This window comes from Cynocephalus volans, chromosome 9 (genome assembly GCF_027409185.1).
Source record: "Cynocephalus volans isolate mCynVol1 chromosome 9, mCynVol1.pri, whole genome shotgun sequence".
Taxonomy (NCBI): domain Eukaryota; kingdom Metazoa; phylum Chordata; class Mammalia; order Dermoptera; family Cynocephalidae; genus Cynocephalus; species Cynocephalus volans.
Genome location: NC_084468.1, coordinates 15,037,367 through 15,062,334, shown reverse-complemented (window position 1 = coordinate 15,062,334; position 24,968 = coordinate 15,037,367). Strand labels below are relative to the sequence as shown.

The following is a 24,968-nucleotide window of genomic DNA, read 5'->3' as shown; positions in this document are numbered from 1 at the left end:
CGATGGTTGACAGTAGGGTGGTCAACCAAGGGGAGTTATTTGATCTGGTTATAAGCATTTTCATAGTTTGAGTCAGGAGGCCTGACTCTTTTAGAGGCCGGTGCATCAATTTCTGGAATATCCCAAGCCTCGAGACCCGCCGCCAGGGCACATATATCAGGGGTAAGGGAGGGCCACCAAGTCCAAAGGGGGTGGACTTCTGTCTTGAACCAGACAACCTTTCCAGTTTGGGACAGTACCTGCCAGGTGAGGGTGTTGGGCTGGTTAGGGTTATTACTTGGTAGGCTTGCTCCGCCGCCGCCGAATGCGCAACTTAAGAGGATTATCAGTCCTCTCCAGCTCCCAGGATTCATCTGGTACGGAGGGTGGCGCAGGCTTGAGGTGAGAAGCATGTACCCAGGCTGCAATGCCATCAACTTTTACTGCGGTCGGGGTGGTCAGCAATACCAGATACGGGCCTTTCCACCGAGGCTCAAGGTTGCTGGGTCGATGGCGTCTGACCAGCACTTGGTCTCCGACCTGGAACGGATGAGGGATGGCCACGGCACCTGGCTCGTATACCTCCTTGATCTGGTCCCAGATCTGGGTTTTTACAACTTCTAAAGCCTTTAAGTGAGTAAATAAGACAGGAAGAAAGTTATCATCGGGACCCAGTGTTCCTCCCAACTCAAGTATGGGGGGGTGTCCCCCGTGGAGGATTTCATAAGGGGTCAGACCAAGCTGGCCAGGGGTATTCCTGGCTCTGAACAGCGCTAAGGGAAGGAGGGCCACCCAGTCTTTTCCACCGGTCTCTAAGGCCAATTTAGTTAAGGTCTCTTTGATGGTTCTATTCATTCTCTCTACTTGACCTGAGCTCTGGGGCCTATACGCACAATGTAATTTCCAATTTATTCCCAGTTGTGTGGCCAGTCCCTGGCTTACCTGAGCAACAAAGGCTGGGCCATTATCTGACCCGATCACCTTAGGGATCCCGAAACGGGGCAGGATTTCTTCTAATATCTTTTTACATACAGTCAGGGCCGTTTCAGTTTTGGTAGGGAAAGCTTCTACCCATCCAGAGAAAGTATCTACAAATACTAGCAGATACCTGTTCCCATACCGGCCAGGCTTTACCTCTGTAAAGTCTACTTCCCAGTATACGCCGGGTCGATCTCCCCGTTGTCTTTTTCCGGTCTCTCGGTAGGTGGTAGTCGCATTAGTCATGGCACAAGCCGGACACCGATTGGCGACTTCTTGAACGGTGGACCGGAGATTCGGGATGGAGAGGCTGGTGCGGCTCGTTAGTTGAAGGAGCTTTTCTGGTCCTAAGTGTGTTAGCTGATGTAACCGCTAAATGAATTCTTTTCCCTGGTCAGGAGTGAGCTCTCTTGGCTTGGTCCTAGCTTGAGCAGGCTCGATTGGCTCTTGAAGCTTTATAGTTTCTGCTAGCACCCTGACCGACAGGGCGGCTTGTTTTGCAGCCTCGTCGGCCCTCCGGTTCCCGGCCGCCACAGGGTTATTTCCTCTCTGGTGGCCCGGGCAGTGGATAATGGCGACCTGCTGTCCGTGTAGATGTTGATGTTTTTTCCTTCGGCTAGGCGTAATGCCTGCGTCAAGGCGATTAGCTCGGCCTTCTGGGCTGATGTCCCTTCTGGCAGGCTGCTTGCCCATACCGTCCGTTTGCCATCTACGATGGCGGCCCCTGCTCTCCGCTTACCTTCCACAATGAAGCTGCTACCGTCTGTATACCAGGCAGGCACTCCGGGCAATGGCTGGTCCTTCAGGTCCCGTCGAGTCCCAGCTTCTTCAGCAAGGATTTCTGAGCATTGGTGTACTGGGGTGGATTCTGACTCGACTGGTAGTAGGGTAGCTGGGTTCAGGACAGCAGGGGGCGCGAAAGATATCCTTTCGTTTAGCAGCAAACTCTGGTAATGAGTCATTCTGGCATTGGTCATCCACCGATTGGGGGGCTGCCGCACAATACTTTCGAGGCTGTGGGAAGCAATCACAGTCACATTTTGCCCCAAGGTTAACTTATCAGCGTCTTTGAGGAGGAGTGCCACTGCAGCAACCGCTTTTAGGCAGGTTGGCCACCCACTGGCCACTGGATCCAGTTTTTTTGATAGATAAGCTACTGGCCGTCGCCATGGTCCTAGGGTCTGAGTAAGCACTCCTCGGGCTACACCGGCTCTTTCATCTACGTATAGAGTAAATGGTTTGGTGAGGTCTGGGAGAGCCAAGGCGGGGGCAGACAGCAAGGCTTTTTTTATGTGGTCAAAAGCCTTTTGATGCTCCTCAGTCCAGGTAAAAGGAATGTTTTCCCTTGTCAGGGGGTACAAGGGTGCAGCCAGGGAAGCAAACCCAGGAATCCAGAGCCTGCAGAATCCGGCAGTACCCAGAAATTCGCGGACCTGCCTGGGGGTTGTGGGAGTAGGGATCTTCATAACTGTAGCTTTCCGGGCCGGGGTCAGCCATCTTTTTCCCTCCTTGAGCAGGTACCCCAAATAGGTGACCTCTTTCTGGCATAACTGGGCCTTTTTAGCTGATACCCGGTACCCCAACTTACTCAGTTCCTGCAAGAGCTTTTGTGTCCCTCTTTTGCAGCCTTCATATGTGGGAGCTGCCACTAGGAGGTCGTCCACATATTGGAGTAATATGACCTGGGGGTTGAGAGCCCTAAAAGGAGTTAAATCCCGGTGGAGGGCCTCGTCGAAGAGAGTGGGTGAGTTCTTGAACCCCTGTGGCAGCCGTGTCCAGGTCAGCTGACCAGCGTTACCTTTTTCTGGGTCTCTCCACTCGAACGCGAACAGTGGCTGGCTGTTGGGGTGTAGTTTGAGGCAAAAAAAGGCATCCTTGAGATCCAAGACTGAGTACCAAGTGTGACTAGGCGGAAGGGAACTCAGGAGGCTGTATGGGTTTGGGACTGAGGGATGAATGTCTTGCACCCTTTTGTTAATTTCTCTCAAGTCTTGGACTGGCCGATAGTCATTGGTCCCTGGCTTTTTTACTGGTAGCAGAGGGGTGTTCCAGGGCGACTGGCAGGGCACTAAGACCCCTAGGTCTAAGAACCTTTGGATGTGGGGTCTGATGCCTTCCCGGGCTTCTTTAGTCATTGGATACTGTCGGACGGCCACCGGTGAGGCACCCGATTTCAGCTCTACTACTACTGGTGGGACGTTATTGGCCAGTCCCATACCTGTCTTTTCTGCCCATACGGTGGGAAAAAGTTGGAGCCAGGATGGGTCGATGGAGGGAGAGGCCGGCTTTTCATACAGCCGGTATTCTTCTTCTAGGTTTAGGACCAAGCACATGGTAGAGTGATCTCCCCATGTTACTTGTGGGCCCTCTGTAGAAAACTGGATTTGGGCCTTTAGTTTGGTCAGAATGTCCCGGCCCAACAGAGGAGCAGGGCACTCAGGTATGACCAAAAAGGAATGGGTCACTTGTTTATGTCCAACCTTTAAAAGTCTTTGTGTGGTCCAGGGGTAGACTTTGCTGCCGGTTGCTCCTACTACGACTGTCCGCCTGGACCCTACCTTCCCCATGGGTTGGGTCAACACCGAATGTTCAGCCCCGGTATCGACCAGAAACTCGATGGGGGTCCCCTCCACTGTCAATGTTACCCTAGGTTCGGGGAGGGGGTCCGAACCTTGACTCCCCTAGTCGTCTAGGGATAGAACCTTGGCTTCTCTGATGTTCTTTTTCCGGGGACATTCTCTTGCCCAGTGACCCTTCTCTTTACAGTACGCGCATTGGTCTTTGTCTAGAGGGGGTCTTCCATCCCTAGGTGTTTTCTTTGCCCGGTTGCTCAGGTTCCCTGTCTGCCTATCTCTAGACCCTCTTTCACCTACCACTGCGGCCAAAATCCTAGTCAAGTTTTTTTCTTGGCGCCTATCGCGCCGTCTCTCTCTCTCTTCTGTCTCTCTTTTTTCTCTTTCTTGTTTTTCCTCTTCTGTCTCTCTCTTGTGGTACACCTTTTCTGCCTCTCTCACTAAATCTTGTAAGGAATAATCTTGGAGCCCCTCTAGCCTCTGCAACTTTTTCTTGATATCTGGGGCTGCCTGTCCGATGAAGGCCATTGCAACTGCCGCCTGCTGTCCCTCAGAAGAGGGGTCAAACGGAGTGTATCTCCTATATGCCTCCATCAGGCGTTCCAAGAAAACCGAGGGGGGTTCTACCGGTCCCTGCAAGACCTCTCTTACCTTAGCCAAATTGGTGGGGCGCCGGGCTGCCCCTTTGAGACCTGCCACTAGAGTCCGGCGGTAGACCAGAAGACGCTCCCTACCTTCGGCCGTGTTGTAATCCCATTGAGGTCGATTGAGGGGGAAGGCCTCATTAATGAGGTTCTCGAGTTGTGTAGGGGCCCCGTTGTCCCCGAGAACGTTCTTGCGGGCCTCCAGAAGAATCCTTTCTCGCTCTTCAGTGGTGAAGAGGATCTGGAGTAGCTGTTGGCAATCGTCCCAAGTGGGCTGGTGAGAGAACATAAGGGACTCGAGAAGTCCCGTGAGTCCTGCTGGTTTTTCAGAAAAAGACGGGTGGTTAGACTTCCAATTGTAAAGATCTGCTGAGGAAAAAGGCCAATACTGTAGAGGGACCAAGCCATTAGGCTCAGCTGGGGGCCCTATGGCTCGGAGGGGCAAAGCTACGGTGGAGTCAGGACCGGAGCCGTCTCTCGGACTGCGAGGTTGGCGGCTCCTAGTCCCCGCAGCCGGTCCCTCAGGGCTAGGATCACCGGGCGCTCGGCCTGGTGCCGATCTGTTTCCCTGAGGGGCCAGAGGGGGCAGCGGAGCCGCCGGGTAAGGTGGGGTTTCAGAGAGAGAAAATAGGTCATCTGGTGTCGGGAGGACGGGGGGTTGGGGAGGGGCGGAAGGCTTCCTTGTAGGTGGCCTTTGAGTATTTTCTGATCCCGAAACAACAGCGACTTTGCTGGAGGGTGGCACCCAGGGAGGGGGATTCTGGGCGAGGTCTTGCCATACCACGACACAGGCAACCTGGTCCGGGTGTCCTCCGGTCTCCTGAAAAACAATCTTTTTAACTGCAAAAATGACAGTAAGATCAAAGGTTCCCTCTGGCGGCCAACCTACGCCGAATGTGGGCCACTCAGACGAACAGAAAGTCTGCCATTTTCCTTTTTTGATCTCCATGGACAGATTGTGAGCCCTGGCTTTGACATCTTTCCAATGATCTAGAGTAAGGGAGAGGGGCGTAAGGGCACTTTGCCCCATCTCGAAAATTTCCAATAGGGGAACGACGACGCAAAGACCTATCACAACTAAGACAAAAAGAAACCAGAAACGGCGACGAGACCGAGTGCCGTAGAAATAGAAGAAAGAGTCCGATGGCAGAGCGCGCCTCCCGAGACGCGGTGAGACCAAAACACAATAATCCTCTGCCAAGGGGTCCACCAGGCGTCCCTGGTCCTCCCCTGATCCTGGGACGTCTCCCAGGATTGCCGGGTGGCGAGCCCCCGAACACGTCTGTTCGCTACCCGCACTTCGCTCCCAGAGCGACTAACCCGGAACAAACTGAAACCAAAATGCGCGCGCTCAGAAAAGACAGTCGAAATCACTGAGTCAGACACAGAGACGAGACACAGAAACGAGACACAGAACGACTGCTGGCCAGCTTACCTCCCGTTGGTGGGTCGGTGGTCCCTGGGTGGGGGTCTCCGATCCCGGACGAGCCCCCAAATGAAAGACTCCCGCAGTGGGTAGTCAGTCAGTTCAGGGAGACCCTCCCAAGGAACAGCGAGACCACGGCTTCGGATGCAAAAACAAGAGGTTTATTGAACACACAGGTACCCGGGCGACTCAGTCTTTCGAAAGACTGGCGCGCCGAGTAGAGCTCCTGGGTCCTTTTTATAGCAAAAAGCGCGGGTACAGAAGCGAGAAGCAAGGTAATTGGTTAGTTTAAATCAAGCCAGGGGTGAACTTCGGTCAAGTGGGAGTCCTTGAAACAGCTGAGGGGCACTCTTGAAACTTTAACTGACTTGTCTATTTCTGGGAACTATCCGCCCTTTGCCTCGGGCCGGGGCCCAGGTGCATAACCACAGATATCCTGTTTGACTCTGTTCCCCTTGTTTCTTAACTTGACTTTTTGGCTGTATTTTCCCTATACCCTTGTAAAAAGCACTTCCTTCAGCTGGAGACCAAAGAGAGAGAGCTGCGGGCCGAGGCGGAGCACGCCGAGCGCGTCCTGACGCTCTCCAAGGAGATGCTGGAGCTTAAGGCTGACTACGAGAAGAGGCTCCGGCGCCTGACCAGCCACGAGCCCCCGCCGCGGGCCCGGCTTTCCCAGGAGAGCCCTGATGCCGAGGCAGAGCCCGGCCAGGGCCCCGGGATGCAGGAGGTCCTGCTGGAGGTGGAGCGGCTGCGGGTGGAGAACCAGCAGCTGAGCAAGGACTATGTGCGCAAGGCCGAGGAGCTGCGGGCCACCTGCGAGCGGGAGAACGAGGCCATCCGGCAAGCCATGCAGCAGTCGGTGAGCGAGGCCCTGTGGCAGTGGCAGGAGAAGGAGACGGACCTCCGCAAGAACTTCCAGGGCCAGGAGTCGGCCCTGCAGGCCCAGGTCAGGAAGCTGGAAGGGGACCTGGAGCACAGAGGCCGCAAGATAAGTGACCTGAAGAAGTACGCCCAGAAGCTGAAGGAAAGGATTCAGGTAATGCAACGTCTCCTCTTCCCTCCCCAATGAGCTAACAAGCATGGCTGCTAATTTTGCTCACCTGCTATGTGTCAGGCACTGTGCTAAGCACTTGACTTCTACCAAGGTGAGCTTTATTGTCTCCATTGAGTTCAATTACATTCCTTCAACATTTGTTGAACACCTTTTATGTGCCAGGCACAGGGTTATGGGCAGGGAATACACGGTGATCTAGACCTGGTCCCTAACTGCAGAGATCTTAAAGACTTACAGTTTACAGATGAGAAGACAAGACTGAAATTGAGAGGCTTAAGGACTGATTTACAGGCATGTGGCTAAAACATTTTTGAACTTAGGTCAGCCTAATACTAAAGTCCCTGCTAGTTCCACAACAAACTGCCTGTCCTAAAATCCTTAGAACTTTGTGTTCATAGAGAGCGGGACCATTGATGAGTCAGTCATGTGAGCCCCACAAAAGCTCAGATCCCCATCTCTAAAAGTAGCAGCAGCTAATATTCCTAATATGCCCTGAGCACTTTTTTCAGACACTTCATGTCATTTAATCCTCATTACAGAAAGGTTAAATTGCCTGGGACCACACATCTAATCCTAGGAGGAGGGATTTGATGAACCTGAACCACTGACTTCCAGAGACTCAGGGCTTCTGCTGTGCACTTACCCACCTTTCAGCTCTGATGGCTGTTCTGTATACACAGGATGTCTCTATACAGACCTGTAACCAGAGAAATGGGACCCTTCCTGTCTATTTAGGACCTGGATGTGCAGCTCAGGGAGGCGCGACAGGAGAATTCAGAGTTGAAAAGCACCGCAAAAAAACTTGGCGAGAAGCTGGCTGTTGCCAAAGACAGACTGATGCTGCAGGAGTGTCATGTGACACAGAAAACTGGTGAGATGCCCTGGAATGATTTCCCTAAAGATCTAAGGTTAGCTGCCAGGTCAGCCTGGCGCTACTGGATACCTTGATACTGCGGAGGGAGCAGAGTGGAGGGGCAGGGCTGTGTGATCTGACCTGCCTGGTGGGTGAGTCCAATCTCTGCAGGGCACAGGTGAGCCGGCACCTAGAGCTGCCTCACCTGGAGTTGGTGCAGACCAGACATCTAAAAGGTATGATGCAAAAAGGACCCCTTGCCCCAGATATTTCCCCACCAGGCCCACCACAGTGCCAGAACTTCAAGCACTGGGTTTCCCCCCACCCTTAGACAATGCTTTATACCTCTAATATCATTTCCCACAATTACATTAATGGGTCTTCTCAGTGATTTTTTTGAGACATGTGTTGTCAGTCTCCCAGGTTACAGATAAAGAAATGATGTTGAGAAAGGATAAGCAGCTGGTTCAAGGTCAGCCAGCTGGTTGGTGATAGAGTTGGTGTTTTTATCTAAGAATATCTAGCTCCAAGTGCCTTTCTCTAGGCTCCTTCAACAGAAAGTTCTTGAACACCTACAGTGTGACCAGCTTGACACTGGGAGATATAACAAAGGCACAAAACATGGGCTCTGCCTTCGGGAACTTATGGGACTGTTACATTATAGCCGGTGGCATGCTTTGGTATCACAGGCATGGTCCAGGCAGTAGGGAAATTATATGTCTGGGAAAGAAGAAATCACCATAGGCCGGTAAGGTGCGGAAGAGGAGAGGTTTGAGTTGGAACCAGAAGGGTGTTGTGGGTTTAGAGCGGTGGTCTCAAAAGTAGGGCATGAGAACCTCAGGGAATATGGGAGGGAAAACAGTAATTCTAGTTATTTTTATTTTCTGTTTCATCCTTTGAATTCCTATTGAATGTACATATATTGAGGAACATGCTCATTTTTTTTAACCTATAGAAAGCACAATTTAAAAATTTGGAGATTACCAGTTTAGGAGAGGACTTCAGGGCAGCTATTTAGCTCAGGATGCTGTGTAAGCAAAGATGAGAGTCATCACCTTGACCATGCTTTAGGGCCAGACCGTGGAGCAGGGATTTCTTCTTTTTTTTTAAAGATAACTGGTAAGGGGATCTCAACCCTCGACTTGGTGTTGTTAACACCACGCTCAGCTAGTGAGCCAACCAGCCATACCCTATATGGGATCCGAACCCGTGGCCTTGGTGTTATCAGCACCGCACTCTCCCAAGTGAGCCACAGGCCGGCCCGAGCAGGGATTTCTTAAGGGAGCAGTGGACAAATGGTTGAATAGCAGAAAGGGAGCTTGACTGCAGAAGGCCTTGGACACGAGGCCAAGGTCAAGAGCATTTCAAATGATGTCAAACTTGTGCTTGCAGATGACGTGAAGACTGAGCTAGTCTCAGACAATGAAGTCCCGGGGGAAGCGAATGACTTAGCCTGCAGCCTTCATCCGCAGCAGAATCAATGCTTTGCCAAGGAGTGTCCATGTATGAAAGGAGACACAGATACACAGGTAGGTTCTGACCCAGCCATGGGGATAAATTCATGCTGGCATGAACTTCGGGTAAAGGCCATTCCCCTACCACAGTGGATCCACAGAAGTGACATTCTCGTCAACCTCCTGCCTACTCCATGTCATTTGAAACTAGGAGGGCGAGAATGTAGCGGAATCTTCCTAACTCCTTATTGTTGGCTCCTGGGAAACTATAAACTTGCTTCGAATCCTACCACATGTTCCCAATCAAAACAAAGCATTTTTTAGAAACTAGTGTGGGCTGAAATATCTGATCCTGTGACAAGAGATACACCATTCCAAAGAGCCCTTTTCTGATGGTGGATAAAGTGCAGTCTCTTACAAATATCAGATATATAGTCTTGTAAAATTTATTTCACCTTGTGATACATGCTGTAAAATCAGTATATAAATGTCGTAAAATTTGTATGAAAGGGAAATGGTGATTTCTTGCCCCTCACCCCTCCCCAGCAGTTTTACAAGGTTCTTTTTCCTTTTATAGAGCAAAAAAGAGGCAAATGCTGAGACAGAATATATGAAGCAGCAGTATGAAGAAGACCTTCGTAAAATCAAACATCAGACAGAAGAGGAGAAGAAACATCTCAAAGACCAGCTAGTGAAGCGACTGGAAGACTTGGTAAAGAAGCACACCGTGGAAATCAAATCAGTCCGCTCATCTGTGGAGGCTGAAAGAAAGAAGCTGCAGAAGGTGAGATCCACTTTCATAGAAACTGTTCCGTTTCTTTTTCCCTTCTCCCACTTCCTTCCTTTCCCTTTTTATTTCTTCTTTCCTTCCTCAAACATTTACTGAGCTCCTGCTGTGTACAAATCTAAGCTGATTCTCGGAATACACTCAGATGAAAAGCACAGTCCCTGCCTAAAGCGATTTCAGGGTCTTTTGGAGGAAACCCAGGACATCCCTTGTAATGGGCCTCACCTCATGACATGACTGACTCCATCTCTGTCCTAATTGTGGACTGTGCCCCACAACACCCTAAGACTGTGAGATCCCAGGGCCTGGGATTGTTGACATGGGGAAGAATTGTGCCATATGAGCAGTTAACTTAGGAAAATTCACTTGGTGAAAACACAGAGAAATCCCAGTTTTGGTTCATACCAAAAGCTCAGTCCTAGAAAACTGCCTGGATCCAAATTCCCACTCTGCCACCACATAGCAAATTGTTTAATCTGGGCCCCCTAGAGGAGTATCTTTGTTTTTCAGGCCCCTCATTTGTAAAATAGCTGTGAAGATTCAGGGAATCCATGTGGAGAAACAAAACATATCCTAATAATATCCTAAGGAATATTCAGCTGTGGGGGAAGATCTAGGGTAATTAAGGTGTAACAGGCTGACACAGGGTTGCATCAGCTTCCTGTCATGCATCCTCAGTTTCTGAAGTTTTTGATCACGCTCAGTGCGGTCACTTTTCCCTTAACTTTGCCCTTCTTGGTCTAGTATGCACTTTTGTTCCTGCTAGTATGAAGTCACAGTGGTTTTTGTGATTTTAAGCTTTTGTTCAAAAACTGCAAAGTTCCAGGTGTGGCATGCTGATTGGTAGGGTGGTTAAGCTGTCGTCAGCTCATTATGGGTTCATTAACTGCAAAAAGAGGAGGTGTCTAATGCCAATCCTGTCTGAATATCCATGAGCAGCCTTCCTAGGGTGTGTCCCTATTCTGTCTTGCCTCACTAGGACCGGGCACATGATGGACAGCAGGTAGATGTGGGTAATTAATCAGTGGCGTGCTGAAGTGAGCAGATTCTCAGTCTGTTTATGGTTCTCAGCTCCCACTAGAGAGGGCAGCTTTCTACTGAGAAGGCATGTGAAGACATCTCTGGAGTTTGCTGAGAAAAGCAAATAACGTGAAGGTTTTAGGAAAAGAATGAAGGGTAAATCAATATTATTGTGAACATACGTGAAATGCTTTGTTTGATTATTATCAGAAAGCCTTTTTATAATCCAAGAATCTGCAGTACCAGCTTTGAGTGTTCACTGAAAGGTAATCATGTATTTCCGGAAGATGCAGTGTTGTGTGGTGGCTAAGAGTAATAAATACTCAATAGATAAGCGTTAGATTAATAAATGAACTCATGAAAGACCCAGACTAGTCCTGGGTCTAGGTACTGGTTCTTCTGCAAGCTGTGTGACCATGGACAGGTCACTTAACCTCTCTGAAGCCTGATTGCTAAACTAAGGGTGCTGTGAGGACAATGCTTTAAACAGGTTTGTGTTATTGATTCACTTAGTGACTTTGGATTTTCATTTTTAAATGGATGCATATGTTTTACCTTTTTAAATAAAACTTTTTAAATGTAAAAAAGAATACTGCAAGGGCTTGTTATGTGAATTAAATATGGTATTATATATCAATTTTCAGTGCACAGCATGTAGAGAAAGTTGAATAAACAGTAGCTATTATTAATTACCATGTACTGGATGACATCATGTGTGATAACAATATTATTTAGTGCCCGCTATACTTTATACTTCTAAAGCACTTGACACTTATGAAGAACACATTTAATCCTTTTGACAGTATTACAAACTGTGTGTTCATATTCCCCACCCATTTTTTTGGCAGCTGGCCAGTACAGGGATGGAACCCTAGACTTCAGTGTTATCAGTGCCATGCTCTAACCAACTGAGCTAACCTGCCAGCCCACATCCCTATTGCAGAGTTGAGGAAACTGAGGCTCAAAGATGTTATACATCCAGTCACTCAGTTAATGGTGGAGCTGCAATTCAAACCTAACTTCCTGACTCCAGAGCCCATGGTTTCCCCACCCCCGTGCTGGGTAGGCAGCTGTATTGAAAGCATTTTTCTCCTCAGGAGCTGCAACTGGTTGCACAAATCTAATCCTCAGCCAAACAGACAGACACTCTTTCCATCTTGAGCCACAATCAGCAGGAGGGACGGTAGCTCTCCCGGCTGCAGGTTGTCCTGGTAACCTGCCAGCCAAACGTGACTCTAAGTGTATACAAGTCTCACTTCAGCTTTAATCGGGAGCATGAGTCCATTTGGGAAATGAATCTTGTAGTAAATAAACTGTGTTTACTTCCTGGTTTTTGTTTTTGTTTTACTTCTTGCTCATGTCAAGAAACTGAGAATATAAATTATAAAAATTAGGCCATGCAGATTAGGGGAAGGTAAAACCTTGAAAAGGCCTCAAATCTTGCATTTATATACTAAAGATAGACACCATTTTCCCCTGTAGAGTTAGGAGTACACTAACTCTTTGAGCCCTTGGGTGTGGGTATATTGTGTGTCCTGAATGCTACCTTAACCTAAAGAACACACTATGGAAGCTGGGCTGGAGGTGACCCTGAAGGCCAATGTGCATTTCTTGACCACAGGATTAGATGATATTATCCCTTAATCTTGACAGGCAGAACAGAGTACACATCCTGTAATTAGCACTTGCATACACTGACTCACAGGGGAGGGAACAAAGATTTATTGAGCACCTCCTGAGCTCTGCTAGACACTCTGTACTCCACATCTGAATAGTGTAAGGATTCTTGGTGACAAGAATCACAATCCTACCCTGGGAATTTAGGCCAAAAAGAAATTTAGTAAAGGGTAATGGAAGACCAGGGACCTGGGCTTGGCAGCTACCAAGCCAGAAATAATGTCCCAAATCCACTGCCAAACTGATCAGGACCCCTCTGCTGCCACCTCTGAGCCCAGACCTACAGCTTACACAGCTGATACCACCAATACTGAGCCCTGGACGGTGCCTTGAGATCTGTATTGTCTAATATGGGAGCCACGAGACACAAGTATTTATTTAAATTTTAATTAATTACAATTAACATTTTAAATTTAGTTTCTCAGTGACGCTAGCCACATTCCAAGTGCTCAGTAGCCATATGTGGCTATTGGCTGCCCTACTGGCCAGCACAGCTCTGAGGGACTCCTGCACATTAGCTACATCAAACTTCAGAACACTCCATCATCACAGGAAGTTCAATTGATCAGTACTACTCTAGAGGCGCTGGCCCTGATGCCCCTGGAAACTGCAATTGCATATTCGGTGTGAGTCTGCTTGTACATATCACTGGCTTCTGATGCAAAATCCAGGATGGGTGTGTGTGTGGGGAGCTCCATTCCTGTGCCAATGCCCTCATGTTAGGAAGTCTGGCATTTTCAGGTTCTATAAAAGAGGAAGGCTCTGATGGATCAGATGGAGAATTCCCAAACATCCAAAGGGGTGGGTAGTCAGATCCTGGTAGCCAAAAGCAACGTCAACTCTCCACTCAATGATCAGATCCTTACCTCAGCCATGTTGTTGTTTTACTACTTCACAGGTGAGGAACCCAGGAAGTTAAGTAACTTGAGAATCACACAGCTAAGATATGACAAGAGCTGGACATGAATCAGGCTTCTCTGACTCCAAAGCCAGTAGCCTTTGCCCCCTACCAGTCTGTGTGTGTAACAGATACACGTTGTCCTGGGCCTTGGACACCAGCATTCAGGTTCTCACCCCGCCACTATCCATTTACTATTGATTTACTATTTACTGAATGTGTACTTAGTGTTTTTGAGCAATGCAGATGCAGGAATCAGCTCTAATTCTGGTAGGGGGAAGACGATGCACCCGATCAGAGTCAGGTCAGTGTGTAACAAGCACTGTGCCTGGGGAAAACAGTCTCCCTGTCAAACCTCAAATAAGTCACCCCAAACCATTCTGGGCCTCTGTTTTCTCATTTTCAGTAATAAATATTAATGAGATGATTTTCTCAAAAATTTCCCCAATTCTTTATTTCTATCAATTCCCAAAATATTCTTGGTTATTTAGAAGTTTGTTTAATTTCCAAATATTTGGACCTTTCCGAAAATAATTTTGTTGTTGATTTCTGATATGTTTCCCTGTGGTCACTGAAATGATAGATTCTGTCATTTCTTTCCTTTTCAATTTGTTCAGTTTGTTTTATGGCCTAAATGTGGTCTAGCTTGATGAATGGTCTGTGTGCTCTTGAAAAGAATGGGAATCTGCTTATATTGGGGGGAGTGTTCTGTAAAAGCTATTTAGGTCAAGTGGTTGATGGTGCTGTTTCAGTCTTTCACGTCCTTACTGATTTTTCCCTACATGTTCTGTTGATTACTAAGAGAGGAGTATTGAAATCTCAAATTTAGATCATGGATTTTTCTATTTCTTTTCTGTTCTGTTTTTGCTTCATATAAATTGAAACCTCTTTATTGATGCGTATACATTTAGGACTTATGTCTTCTTGATGATAATGATCCTTTTATCATTTATGAAATATTCCTTGCTCTGAAGTTTACTTTGTCTAATAAAAATACAAATAGCCCAGCATTCTATGGGTGGTGTTGCCTGGTCTATTTTAATCCTTCCTTTTACATTAACCTACTTGTGTCTTTCTATTCAAAGCACTTTTGAGGTATATTTGGGTCTTACTTTTTTATTCTGTTTGACAATCTCTGTCTTTTAGGGGGCATTAAGACCATTTGTGTTTAATGTAATTATTAAGTCTACCATCTTGCTGTTTTTCCTCCTTGTAACATCTGTTCCTCCCTGCTTTTCTGTTTATTCTGGATTTGTTGAGTATTTTTTTGATATTACATTTTTTATCTCCACTTTTGACTTAATAGGTATGCCTCTTTTTTGGCAGGTAGAGGGCTAGTGGTTGCTCTAGGATTTATAATATGCATCTTTAAATTTTCCACAGTCTATCTTCCAATAATATCATCTTACTTCACATATACAAACTTTAGGACAATACATCTCCATTTTCCCCCTCTTGTCCTTTGTACAATTGTCATACATTTTACTTTACACATTATAAATCCCACAGGACATTATTTTTACATTTGCTTAGAAAGGCAACTATACTTTTAATGAGAAAAAAGGCTTTTATATATTTCTGCATTCTTCATTCATTCCTTTGGTAGATTCAAGTGCCCGTGTAGTATCATTTTACTTTAGCCTGAAGAGCTTCCTATCACATTTCTTGCAGTGTGTGTCTACTCACAACAAATTCTTTCTCCCTTCATATTGCCTTCATTTTTGGTGGGTATTTTTCCTGGATATAGAATTCTAGGTTGACATTTTTTTTTTCTTTCAGCACTTTAAAGATGTCATTCAATATCTTCTGGGTTGCATTTTCTTCTAATGAAATGTCAGCAGCCATGTTTACTTCTTTTCCTTGTACATAATGTGTATTTTTTTCTCTGACTGCTTTTAAGGTTTTCTCTTGATCACTGGTTTTCAGCAATCTGATTATGATATACCATGGGATGATTTTCTTTGCATTTTCTGCACAACGCTTATTGAACTTGTGGGTTTATAGCTTTCAAGCAATTTTGAAATTTTAAGGCCATTATTTCTTCCATTTTTTTCCCCTGCTCTGCCCCCCTTCTGATATTGTCCCACGAGTCACTGAGGCTCTATTCATTTATTTTCAGACTCCTCGTCTCTCTGTGCTTCAGAGTGGATATTTCTATTGCTGTATCTTCAAATTCATTTTTTTCTGTGTACCATCTAATCTTTTTTAAAGCTCATGTAGTACATTTTTCATTTCAGATATATTTTTCAGCTCTAGAAATCCTGTTCTGTTCTTCTTTATAGTTTTCCTTCCTCATTATGTTCATGTTTGCCTTTAGATTCTTGAACACATTTATAATTTCTCTTTTTAAATTCTTTTTTATTTTTTTTTTAATTTATCAATATACAATGTAGTTGATTTTCATGTCCCTTTACCAATTCCTATAATTGCTCTTTTAATGTCCTCATGTCTGAAATTTTGGGGTCGTTTTCTCTTGATTGATTTTTCTCCTAGTTGTGAGTCAATTTTCATGCTTTTTTTGAGTATAAAGAGTAATTTTTGATTGAATGCTGGACATTTAGGGTAAGTTGTTAAAAGTCTGGATTTTATTGTCATTGTTTAATAAGTGCTGAGTTTTGTTTTGACAAGCAGTTAAATTACTTGTGAATCAGCCTCATTTTTTTGAGACTTATTTTCTTATTCTGCTAAAATATACATAATGTGAAATTTGCCATTTTCCTGACTTATTTTTAAGCTTTGCTAGGATGAGTCTAGAGTGGCATTTGCTCTAGTGCTAGTTAAGCTATGCTACTGAGGTATGACCCTTCATGGGGTTGAAATGTTACAGAACAGACTGCTGAAAAACCAAGCGTCACTCGGAGGGTTGGAGAACTCAAAGTCTTATTACACGGGTGGGCCCAGAGGAGTTCACACTCCAAAGTCTGAGCCCCAACTACAGGCTTGCAAAGGGTTATATAGGTTACATTCTTCTGAGGTTGTAGGTTTCGATTTCTGGAAATCCACATGGTCAGGGGCTAAGCTGATACAAAAGGTGGTCAGTGTTACAAAAGCAAAACAAAAAAAGCAGAAGTATAGGTGCAGGTTTAAGTTTTTCTGGGCTTGTCCATATCATTTGTTTTTCTGGGCTTGTTCATATCATAATAACCCATGTGTTGATTTGTACTGATGTTGGTATTGTTGCTAATGACTGATTCTGAGTGACACTTTAGGCTTTGTATTGGTTGACTCTTCCAGCTGCACCATGAACTTTACTATAAATACATTCTGTATAAGTAACTTGTCTTCTTGAAAAAAGTGAACATGTTTTCCCTTAAAACACCAACTGAGATCTCTGTGTGGTCACTTTCTGTGGTTGCTCAGTTGTTGTTCCCTCACAGTGGCTCCTACACGTGTCTTTTCTTCAATTACCTGTAATTGTGAACCATCTAGACAAGGAGACAGAAAATGGGTGTGAGTCCTGCTTTTACCTCTTATCAGCTATGGGATTTCTTTTAGTAAAATGGGTGCAATAAAGCCTGTTTCCCTGGATATATGAAAGTTCAGTGAGAACAGAGTTTATGAAAGCACTCTGTGAATTCTGTAAATGAATGGCCCATGGAACCCTCTTCCAGGTTTGGGCTGTAGCAGTTTATATATTTGAAAGCATTAGTCTCTCTCTCTCTCTTTTTTTTTTCTCATGTTATTGTCTTTGTGGTTCTTTTTTTTCTTCACCTGAGTTAGGAGGATGTTACTGCTTCCTGTTGAAATCTTCAAGGTCACTTTGGGCTGAGCTGGAATGGGCATGCTTCTTTCTAATCTGTGTTCTCCAGGTGACCCAGAATGGTTTGTCTCCTGACAGTAAACTACATTATTCTGCACCTAAAATGAAGCTTACTAATGCCAAAAATTACTGCTGAAATCAGTTATTTCCATCTATGGGGAATTTTTTTTTCAAGTTATATCCATTTGTCAAAGCAACAACTGGAACTGTGGTTGATTACTTGTACCCGAGGAAGATAGGCTATGTAAAATTAGAAATAGCCATGCCCTTATGCTAGAAATCATTATCACAAAAGATTTTTCACTGTGCTGCTACAGCAAACACATTGTGGCAGAGTTAGTGAGTGTCTGTACCGTTAAGCATGTTACACAAAATTTTGTTCTATAAAAGCTTCTGTAAATGAGAAGTAAAAAATTCTGAATTTTTCCTGAGGGGATGGCCTTGTTTCTGATGGTTGCTTAAGTTATATCAACTTGTTTGGAACCAAAGGATAATTTACATATTGTCTTTAGAAAAGGATATCTCCAAAACAACAAGCCCTGCAAAAGGGGATTCTGGATCTACTGAACATGCATGCCAAATGTCCAGGTCACATGACCCTTATAGTCTAATCACATCACTCTTTCCTTTTGCCCTCCAGCCTTTTACTTCATCATCCATTCCATATTCTTTCCCTTCTGGGCCTTTATACATAGCTTTCTCTTGAAAGGGAACACTTTCCTTCGTGCTCCAAAATTCTCCTGTCTACTTCTCTCCAGTTCTTACTGATCCTTTTGGTCCTAGTTTAAATATGGGTCTTCTCCCAAGTCCTCCCTGCTCAGCCTACTGATGCTGTCTGGTACATGGCAGCCCCTGTACCTCCATTAGCATAGCTCTTACTACACTGCATCATAATTGCCTGTTCACTGTATGTTTTCCCCACCACGCTGCTGTGTTCACTATGACATCCAGAGGTGTTTTGGAGCCAGCTCGCGATTATCACATCTCTTCCTAACTCACTACGGTGATGTTCAGTAAAATCACCATAGTAACTTAACATCAGCCTTGACAGGTGAACTTATACCTGGAAATCAACAGATGCTACAAATCAATTTGGTTTTTGTTCATTTTGGGTTTTTTTTAGGGGGGTGGTTGGGGGAAGTCAGTTGTTAAACATTTACCAGCATGACTGACTATATCCCTAGCCTCTTATCATGGTAGTTGGCATATGATAGATGTTCAGTTAACATTTCTTAGCTGAATGAATGAATAAATGACAAGTTTCCATTTTACCCCAGATCAGCCCCCGTTACATAAGCCTTTGCCCCACACATTTCTGTATATTGGTTTGCACACCCCTCACTCCTCTGAAACAGAGCGGCTCCAGCTCCTGCAGCTTCTCCACCCTGCTTTGGGGAAAAAAGTCTGGGGCCTGCCCACAAGGACTCTCTCAGCTTCTTTCTAGCAGAGGTAGGAAAATCTTTCAGTCTGGCATTTGTATGTACTAGGTGCCACATTTTCCTTAAAAAGGCAAGAAGGAAGCACAGCCAAAAATGTTCCTTCATCTGGATCTCCTTTGTACAGAGGCTCGCAGTCTGTGGTGAGGGACTGTAGAGGAATCAGCCCAGTGAACCCCATCATTTTGCTAATATGTGGATGCTATTGAGGAGAAATGTTCTGCCTTTAATATTTCCCTGCATCTAAAAATGTGTTGGCTTTTTCACTTATGAGACAGTGGGAATTTTATTAGAAATGAGCATTCTCTTTTCTTATATGCGACTAGAAAACTTAAAGTCAAGGGTCTTTTCCATCCTAGCCCACCCCCATATTTATCAGACTTCCTGGTGTGAATTTAACACTTGTTTTCTTCTGACCTTCTCACCGATTTCTAATTTCTTGCAGCATTTCATGACTCTCGTAAATTTATTTGATCCTCTTTGGGAATAAGGCAGGGTGTAAATATGTGTGTGTCCTGTATTTGTGCCTTGTGTGGTTCATTCTTCTAATCATCATGTAGGAAGCAGAAACACAGTTGGAGGAAGTGAAGAAGAAATCAGAAAAAGAAATAAAGCAGCTGGAAGAAGAGAAGACGGCCTTGAATGTGAAGCTGCAGAATTCTCTGCTGGAGGTAAGTCCCAAATAAGTGCAACGCTTGGGAGTGAAGGTTCTGGATGCTGGAGTTTCTGGCTGAGATGCCAGTAATCTCAGGAGACTGCCTCGACCTCCTTACATCCTCAAAAGAAAGAAAAGGACACTTGGCCAGACAGGAAGACTGTGCCAGGAGGCATAAATTTAGCTGCAAGGAACAGAGAGCCTGATTTATAGAGGCTTAAACAAAGAGGCTTTTAATGTCTCCCATAAAAGAAGGGCGCAGGAAGCTGCTGGTGTTGATTCTGTGGCTGAATGTTATCAGGAGTGGTAAATCTGCAGTTCTCCTCCCTGCCCTTTCCTTCTCCCAGGCTGCACTTCACTTTTGTGGGCCCTGCGCACTTTTGCCTTCCTGAGTCCTTCCTTTACCTTTATCAAAAAAAAAAAAACCTAAAAATTTATATTTTATGACTGCGCTGGAAGAAAGATGAATATACTCCAGACTGTACTTTTTTTCTTCTGATTTTAAAAGAAGTGAAAACATACTGGTGGGCAAGTAGAAGAGGCTGGAAACAGGATCCTAAGAGCCATATCTGAGCCTGATTAGACCAAAAAATGTCAGGAAGTTTCCTCCCTTCCGCTGACCTTCCTCAAACCTTCCAGGCGAGACCTATGCCTCCCCCCACCCGTCAGGATCCCATGAAACTGGTTCCCCAGCTTTTAAGAATGCAGGGGCATGTGCAAAACAGTGTGAATTGTTTGGGAATACATACACATGGAGTTAAATCTAAAGAATCCATGAGAACAACAGAATCAGATTTGAACCAGTGGTTATTTCTAAAAGAGAGAGAGCATGATGGATCGGGGAGAAGTGTAAGGGGCTGCAACTGTATTTGTGATGTGTTATTTCTTCAGATGAGTGGTAAGTACACAGTTGTTAGTTATATTTTTCCCTTTCTATTTCTGAGATTAGTATTTGGAAAAAGAAAAGATGAGCAAGCCATGCCTTAGACTTGATCTATCAGGGTCCAGAGGTGGGTCTTGGTGAAGTGTCTGCTGTGAAGGCTTCTGATCTAGCGCAGACCAAGGGGGGCTGCACAGGAGAGAAGCCCATTTCCTTCTCCTTTGTCCCTTCCTTCCTCCCTCTCTCCCATCCTCACCTTCTCCCTCCCTCCCTTTTTCACCTCTGCCTTCTTCCCTCCTCTCCTCCCTCTCCTCCTTCTGATCCATGCCGCCCATCTTCTCTTTGTACCTGGACCACTCAGCAATGCAGAATTTAAGGAGGCTTTATGTATGTGTATGAGACCAGCCCAGTTATTTGTCTGACTGTTTCTGTGAATGCCCCTTAGAGCCCCTCTTTAAAAATAACAATGGTTACTTTTGTTGAGCACTTGCTCTGGTCAAGGTACTATCTAAGCACTTTACAGGTATTAACTCTTAATCCTCACAACCAAATTACAGTGTAGATGCTATTATTATCTCTAATTTATAAATGAGAAAACAGAGGCCCAGAGAAGGTAAACTACTTCCTCAAAGTTGCACAGCTAACAAGTAGCTGATCTAGGATTCAAATCCGAGCAATGTGGCTCTAAAGACCCCACCCTTAACCACTATGCTAACTAACACTGCCTCTCATACAGTATATTCCCTCTTTGATGACTAAGGATCATTCAGGACCTGAATGTTTACAGATTGCAAGGCATGACCAAGAGGTTGACCAAGGACAGAGTGCCTCAGTCTTGCTGTTCATCTGCGATTTCTTCTACCACTTATCTGTTCACCCACTTACCAAAGCTAGAAATGGATGAGTCACCCTTGACCACAACCTGCTTTCCCAGCTCCCGTCCACACCCCTGGTCACCACCCTGCCCCACCATCGCATACACTCAATTGTCAAGTCCTCTGGGTCCTCTGACTTAAGCCTTTCTGTCCACTCCTTCTCTCCACACTAAATGCCTTTGCAAGATCCTCATAATGGTTTGCCTAGACTCTTTTTTTTTTTTTAACCTGCTTATGGATGTTACATAAGCAATTACTGCACAGGACTCCTTTGAATATTTTATAAACCTTAGTAAGATGCACTATAAGGAGAGTTTCGTAATCTTGAAATATTTCTTCTCCAAATACATCTTAGGTAAAGCCGAGAGGACTTTCCAACAGCCTTGCTGTTCCTCTGTGATGTTTTCTAGAGCCTTGCCAGGGTGTTGTCACGGATCTCCCTGCCTCCACATTCTCCCTAGGCCAGCTAATTTCAGAATTCATGTTCTAAAACCCAAGTCTACTCAAGGCCCCACTCCTCCTTCCCTACAATCTTCAATCCCCATGTTTCTCAGAGTTTGGACCTAGCATAATTTGCCACCACTGTCCCCCAAGACTCTGCCTTCTCCGTCCAATCCTTCATGCTGGCCCCTGCAGTCTTCACACCCTGCCTTCTACCATTGCACCTGCTGTCCCTGATGCCTGGAATGTACTTTCCCACCTTCACCATTGGCAGATTCTTATTCCTCCTTCAGAGCCCTTAAAGCTGTCTGGACTTCTCTGGGCAAAACTGATTGCAGTAAACTCTATGCAGTAGTACCCAGTACATAATGGTTGTTGTGAGGATTAAAAGAATTAATACAGTAAAATGCTCAAATCTGTGGCTGCCACATGCACAACTGAATGGTACTACTATTATTTTGTATGTACCTCTACTGAGTATCACTGTGGTTATACAATACACCTATCACCCCCATGAAATTCTTGCTTCTTAAAGACAGGAACCATGTTTTATTAGTTTATTGTCTTGCTCTCACTTCATCCCTTCTCTTTCCTCCTTGTACCTAGCATGGTGCCTGACCAGGTTTTTCTACAAAGATTTGCTACCAGTGTTTGAGTTTCCTTTATGGTTATTGGCTTCATTCTACTCAAAGTCTAGAGGGAAAGCAGTGTAATTGATAGTTACAATTAGTTCATTAATAATCATTATCATAATTAAGGCTTTACAATTTAATAGCACCTCCCAGCCGCTCTTCTCTCATTTTATCTGTACAGTCTTAAATGTTGTTCATTTTATTTACCAACTAACTTTTTAAAAAAAGACTTAAATGGCCTTCCAGGAGTGATATGAAAACCAATGAAAGCCACCCTAGAGATCTAGCACAGAAACATGTATGTAAATAACTTAAAGTGTGGAGTACTGTAGACCTGCCAGGCTCGTCTTCCTCTGTAAAGACTGGGCAACTAGCTAATTAGAAGTGGCATTTCTAGATGCACATGTGGAACTCATCTAATGGGTCACTCTCCCCAGAACTGGTTGGCCCAAGGGAATTGATTCCCAGATTAATGCCCATATGCAGGAGGAAGGACTTTGTTTCATTGACGAGTTTTTCCTATCTTCTGTTTTAGGTTTTAAGGTTGGAAGAATTTATCCAACAAAATAAGATATATCCCCAAAGAGCCAAAGAAAGGCCCCAGGAATTAGACTGCCAACACCACAGCATTTTGGAGACCCAGGTAACCTCTAGCTGTTTCTGCTTTAATTAAGGATATTTCTCTTCTTCTTTTCAGCACTTTGGTGTCCCCACTGACACCTGCTGACGTTAATGGGCTCTTTTATGTCCCTCTTGCCACTGCCAAAATGCCTGGGAAAAAAATCACCACAAAATCCATTTGCAAAAACCATGAAAGAAATAGAGTTCTGAGTAATTATCCATGTGGTTTGACAAAGAATAAGGCTTGTTGGATTAATCCCCTCTCCCTCTCTGAGAGCAGCCTGCCTGGCAGGGCACCCTGACTATGGAGGGGCCTTGACTCTGCCCAATGTGAACCACAGCAATAATAGCAATGCCCCCTCCACATCCATGATCTCATTTACTGTCACAATAGCCCTTCCTCAGGAAGCTGCCCGTTCAGTGATGCTGCTTGAGCATTGCAACTGGTTTCTTTTTGTCTCTGGGTCTAGCTAGTGGTTGGGCTGTCTTATTTTCCTAGGACTGCCATATGAATGACCACATACTTGGTGGCTTAAAGAACAGAAATTTATTCTCTCACAGTTCTGGAGACTAGAAGCCTGAAATCAAGGTATTGGTAGTGTTATCAGCACAGGCCTGCTGCCTGCCCCTAGACAAAAACAAACCATTCAAAATCAAATATTGGTGAAAATGGAAGTCTGTTGCACTCTCTTTGTCATCTCTCTCCCCCTGGGGTATGGAGATGCAAAGGATTACTCAAAGCCCATTTCTTCTGAGCAGTGAGACACCCCAAAGGGGTTAATTTCCTGGAACCCTCAAGAGAGAGGCATTCCTCCTTGGAAAATTAACACCGAACTCGGGTTCTTTCTCAGTATTTATTCTCCAGGACAGAAAGTTACAGAAAAAGAACATAGGTGGAGTTATGGCTAAGTATAGTTTAACAGTAGAGGCTGGTAACATCAGTGAAATAACAAAGTGACATTCCATAATGCAATTTGCAAAAGGTTAAGTTGATCCACCAACAAAAGCTTGTTCTTAGCAAATACTGTCTTTTCCTACAGGAGGTTCCTCACTATGTTTACATAACAATAAAGTAACTTTAGGTTAACCTGCTCCAAGCACATCTGTCCTTGAGCCCTCAATTTTGCTGTGTTACAATTCTTTATCTACAACAGAACCTTTAGCCTGGGGAAACCTTCCTGTCTTTCGCAAGCTTAATATTTCCATATGTAATTGTAAAAGGTTAGGTTATACCTGAAACTACAGGGCTTTGGAAACAAAGGCCTGTGAAATACATTTGCTTCATAAATGTTAGTATACTCCACAGAAGTCAGCTTTTATTCAGGAATACCAGTGACCTGAAGAGAGATGTTAGGCTAACCCATCTCTCTGGTGAACTTGAAGAATGGCCAGACTAAAAGCATTTCAAAGACTCAGATTTACTGAGGGGCTTTTAAAGAGGGAGCTGAGGGAATGGAATGCAGAAAATGAAAAGCAGGAGGAAGGCACGTGAGCAGCAAGGGTCTCAGGTGCAAAGCCTCACCAAGACTCCATCTGGTTTCTGCCCCCATCTTTGCTGTTTTCTTAGGGTCTGGATAGTACATGCCTCCTGGTAAGTCTGCAGCTTCAGCCTGGCTGAAAAACAACTTTATATTTTTGTAAATAATGTCATCTTGCCCCATAATCAAGGTTCAAAATACCAGATAACCACGAGAAAAGAGGGAACTCAGAGAACCACATGCCAAGAAAAAAAACTGTGTCCTTTTAAAATACATCTACAGCCCATGTAGTTTTAGGTCTTAACATGGCTTCAGTCCTGTTCACTCCAACAGCGGGGTTGGTCCCTTCTGGAGGCTATGAGAGAGAACCTGTTCCAGGTCTCTCCCATAGTTTCTGGTGCCCACGGGTGATCCTGGATGTTCCTCGGCTTGTAGATACTTTAATCCTACCTCTGTGTCTGTCATCCCATGGCCTCCTTCCCTGTGTATCTGCATCTCTTGTCTTCCCATGACCTCCTCATAAGAACACCAGTCATTGGATTAAGGGCCCACCGTAATCCACTGTGACCTCATCTTAACTAGTTAAAAATGCAAAGACCCCATTTCCAAATAATGTCACTTTTACCAGTACCAGGGGTTAGGACTTCAACAAATATTTTCTTGAGGGCACAATTTAATCAACAAAATAGGCACTCAGTTAACGTTTGTTGCATGATATTGTAAATATAAATAATTCCTGTGAAGTAGGTGTTGGAGTGTTGAATGACCCTTGTGATTCCTGTTTCAGCTTCCCTCTTAACCTTTTCAGCTGAAGTCATCAAAAACCCACTGGCCTAAATTTTATTTA

The 24,968-nt window shown here is 45.0% G+C and overlaps 1 protein-coding gene across 1 annotated transcript in view; it reads left to right on the top strand.

The window, feature by feature from the left end:
• Nucleotides 1-24,968, top strand: part of FAM184B (family with sequence similarity 184 member B) — a 143,044-nt gene that overhangs the window by 57,682 nt on the left and 60,394 nt on the right. The window contains 6 exon segments of the mRNA XM_063108847.1: nucleotides 6,121-6,636; nucleotides 7,390-7,525; nucleotides 8,900-9,036; nucleotides 9,539-9,745; nucleotides 19,100-19,210; nucleotides 22,558-22,665. Of these exon segments, the coding sequence (XP_062964917.1) occupies nucleotides 6,121-6,636; nucleotides 7,390-7,525; nucleotides 8,900-9,036; nucleotides 9,539-9,745; nucleotides 19,100-19,210; nucleotides 22,558-22,665 (1,215 nt within the window).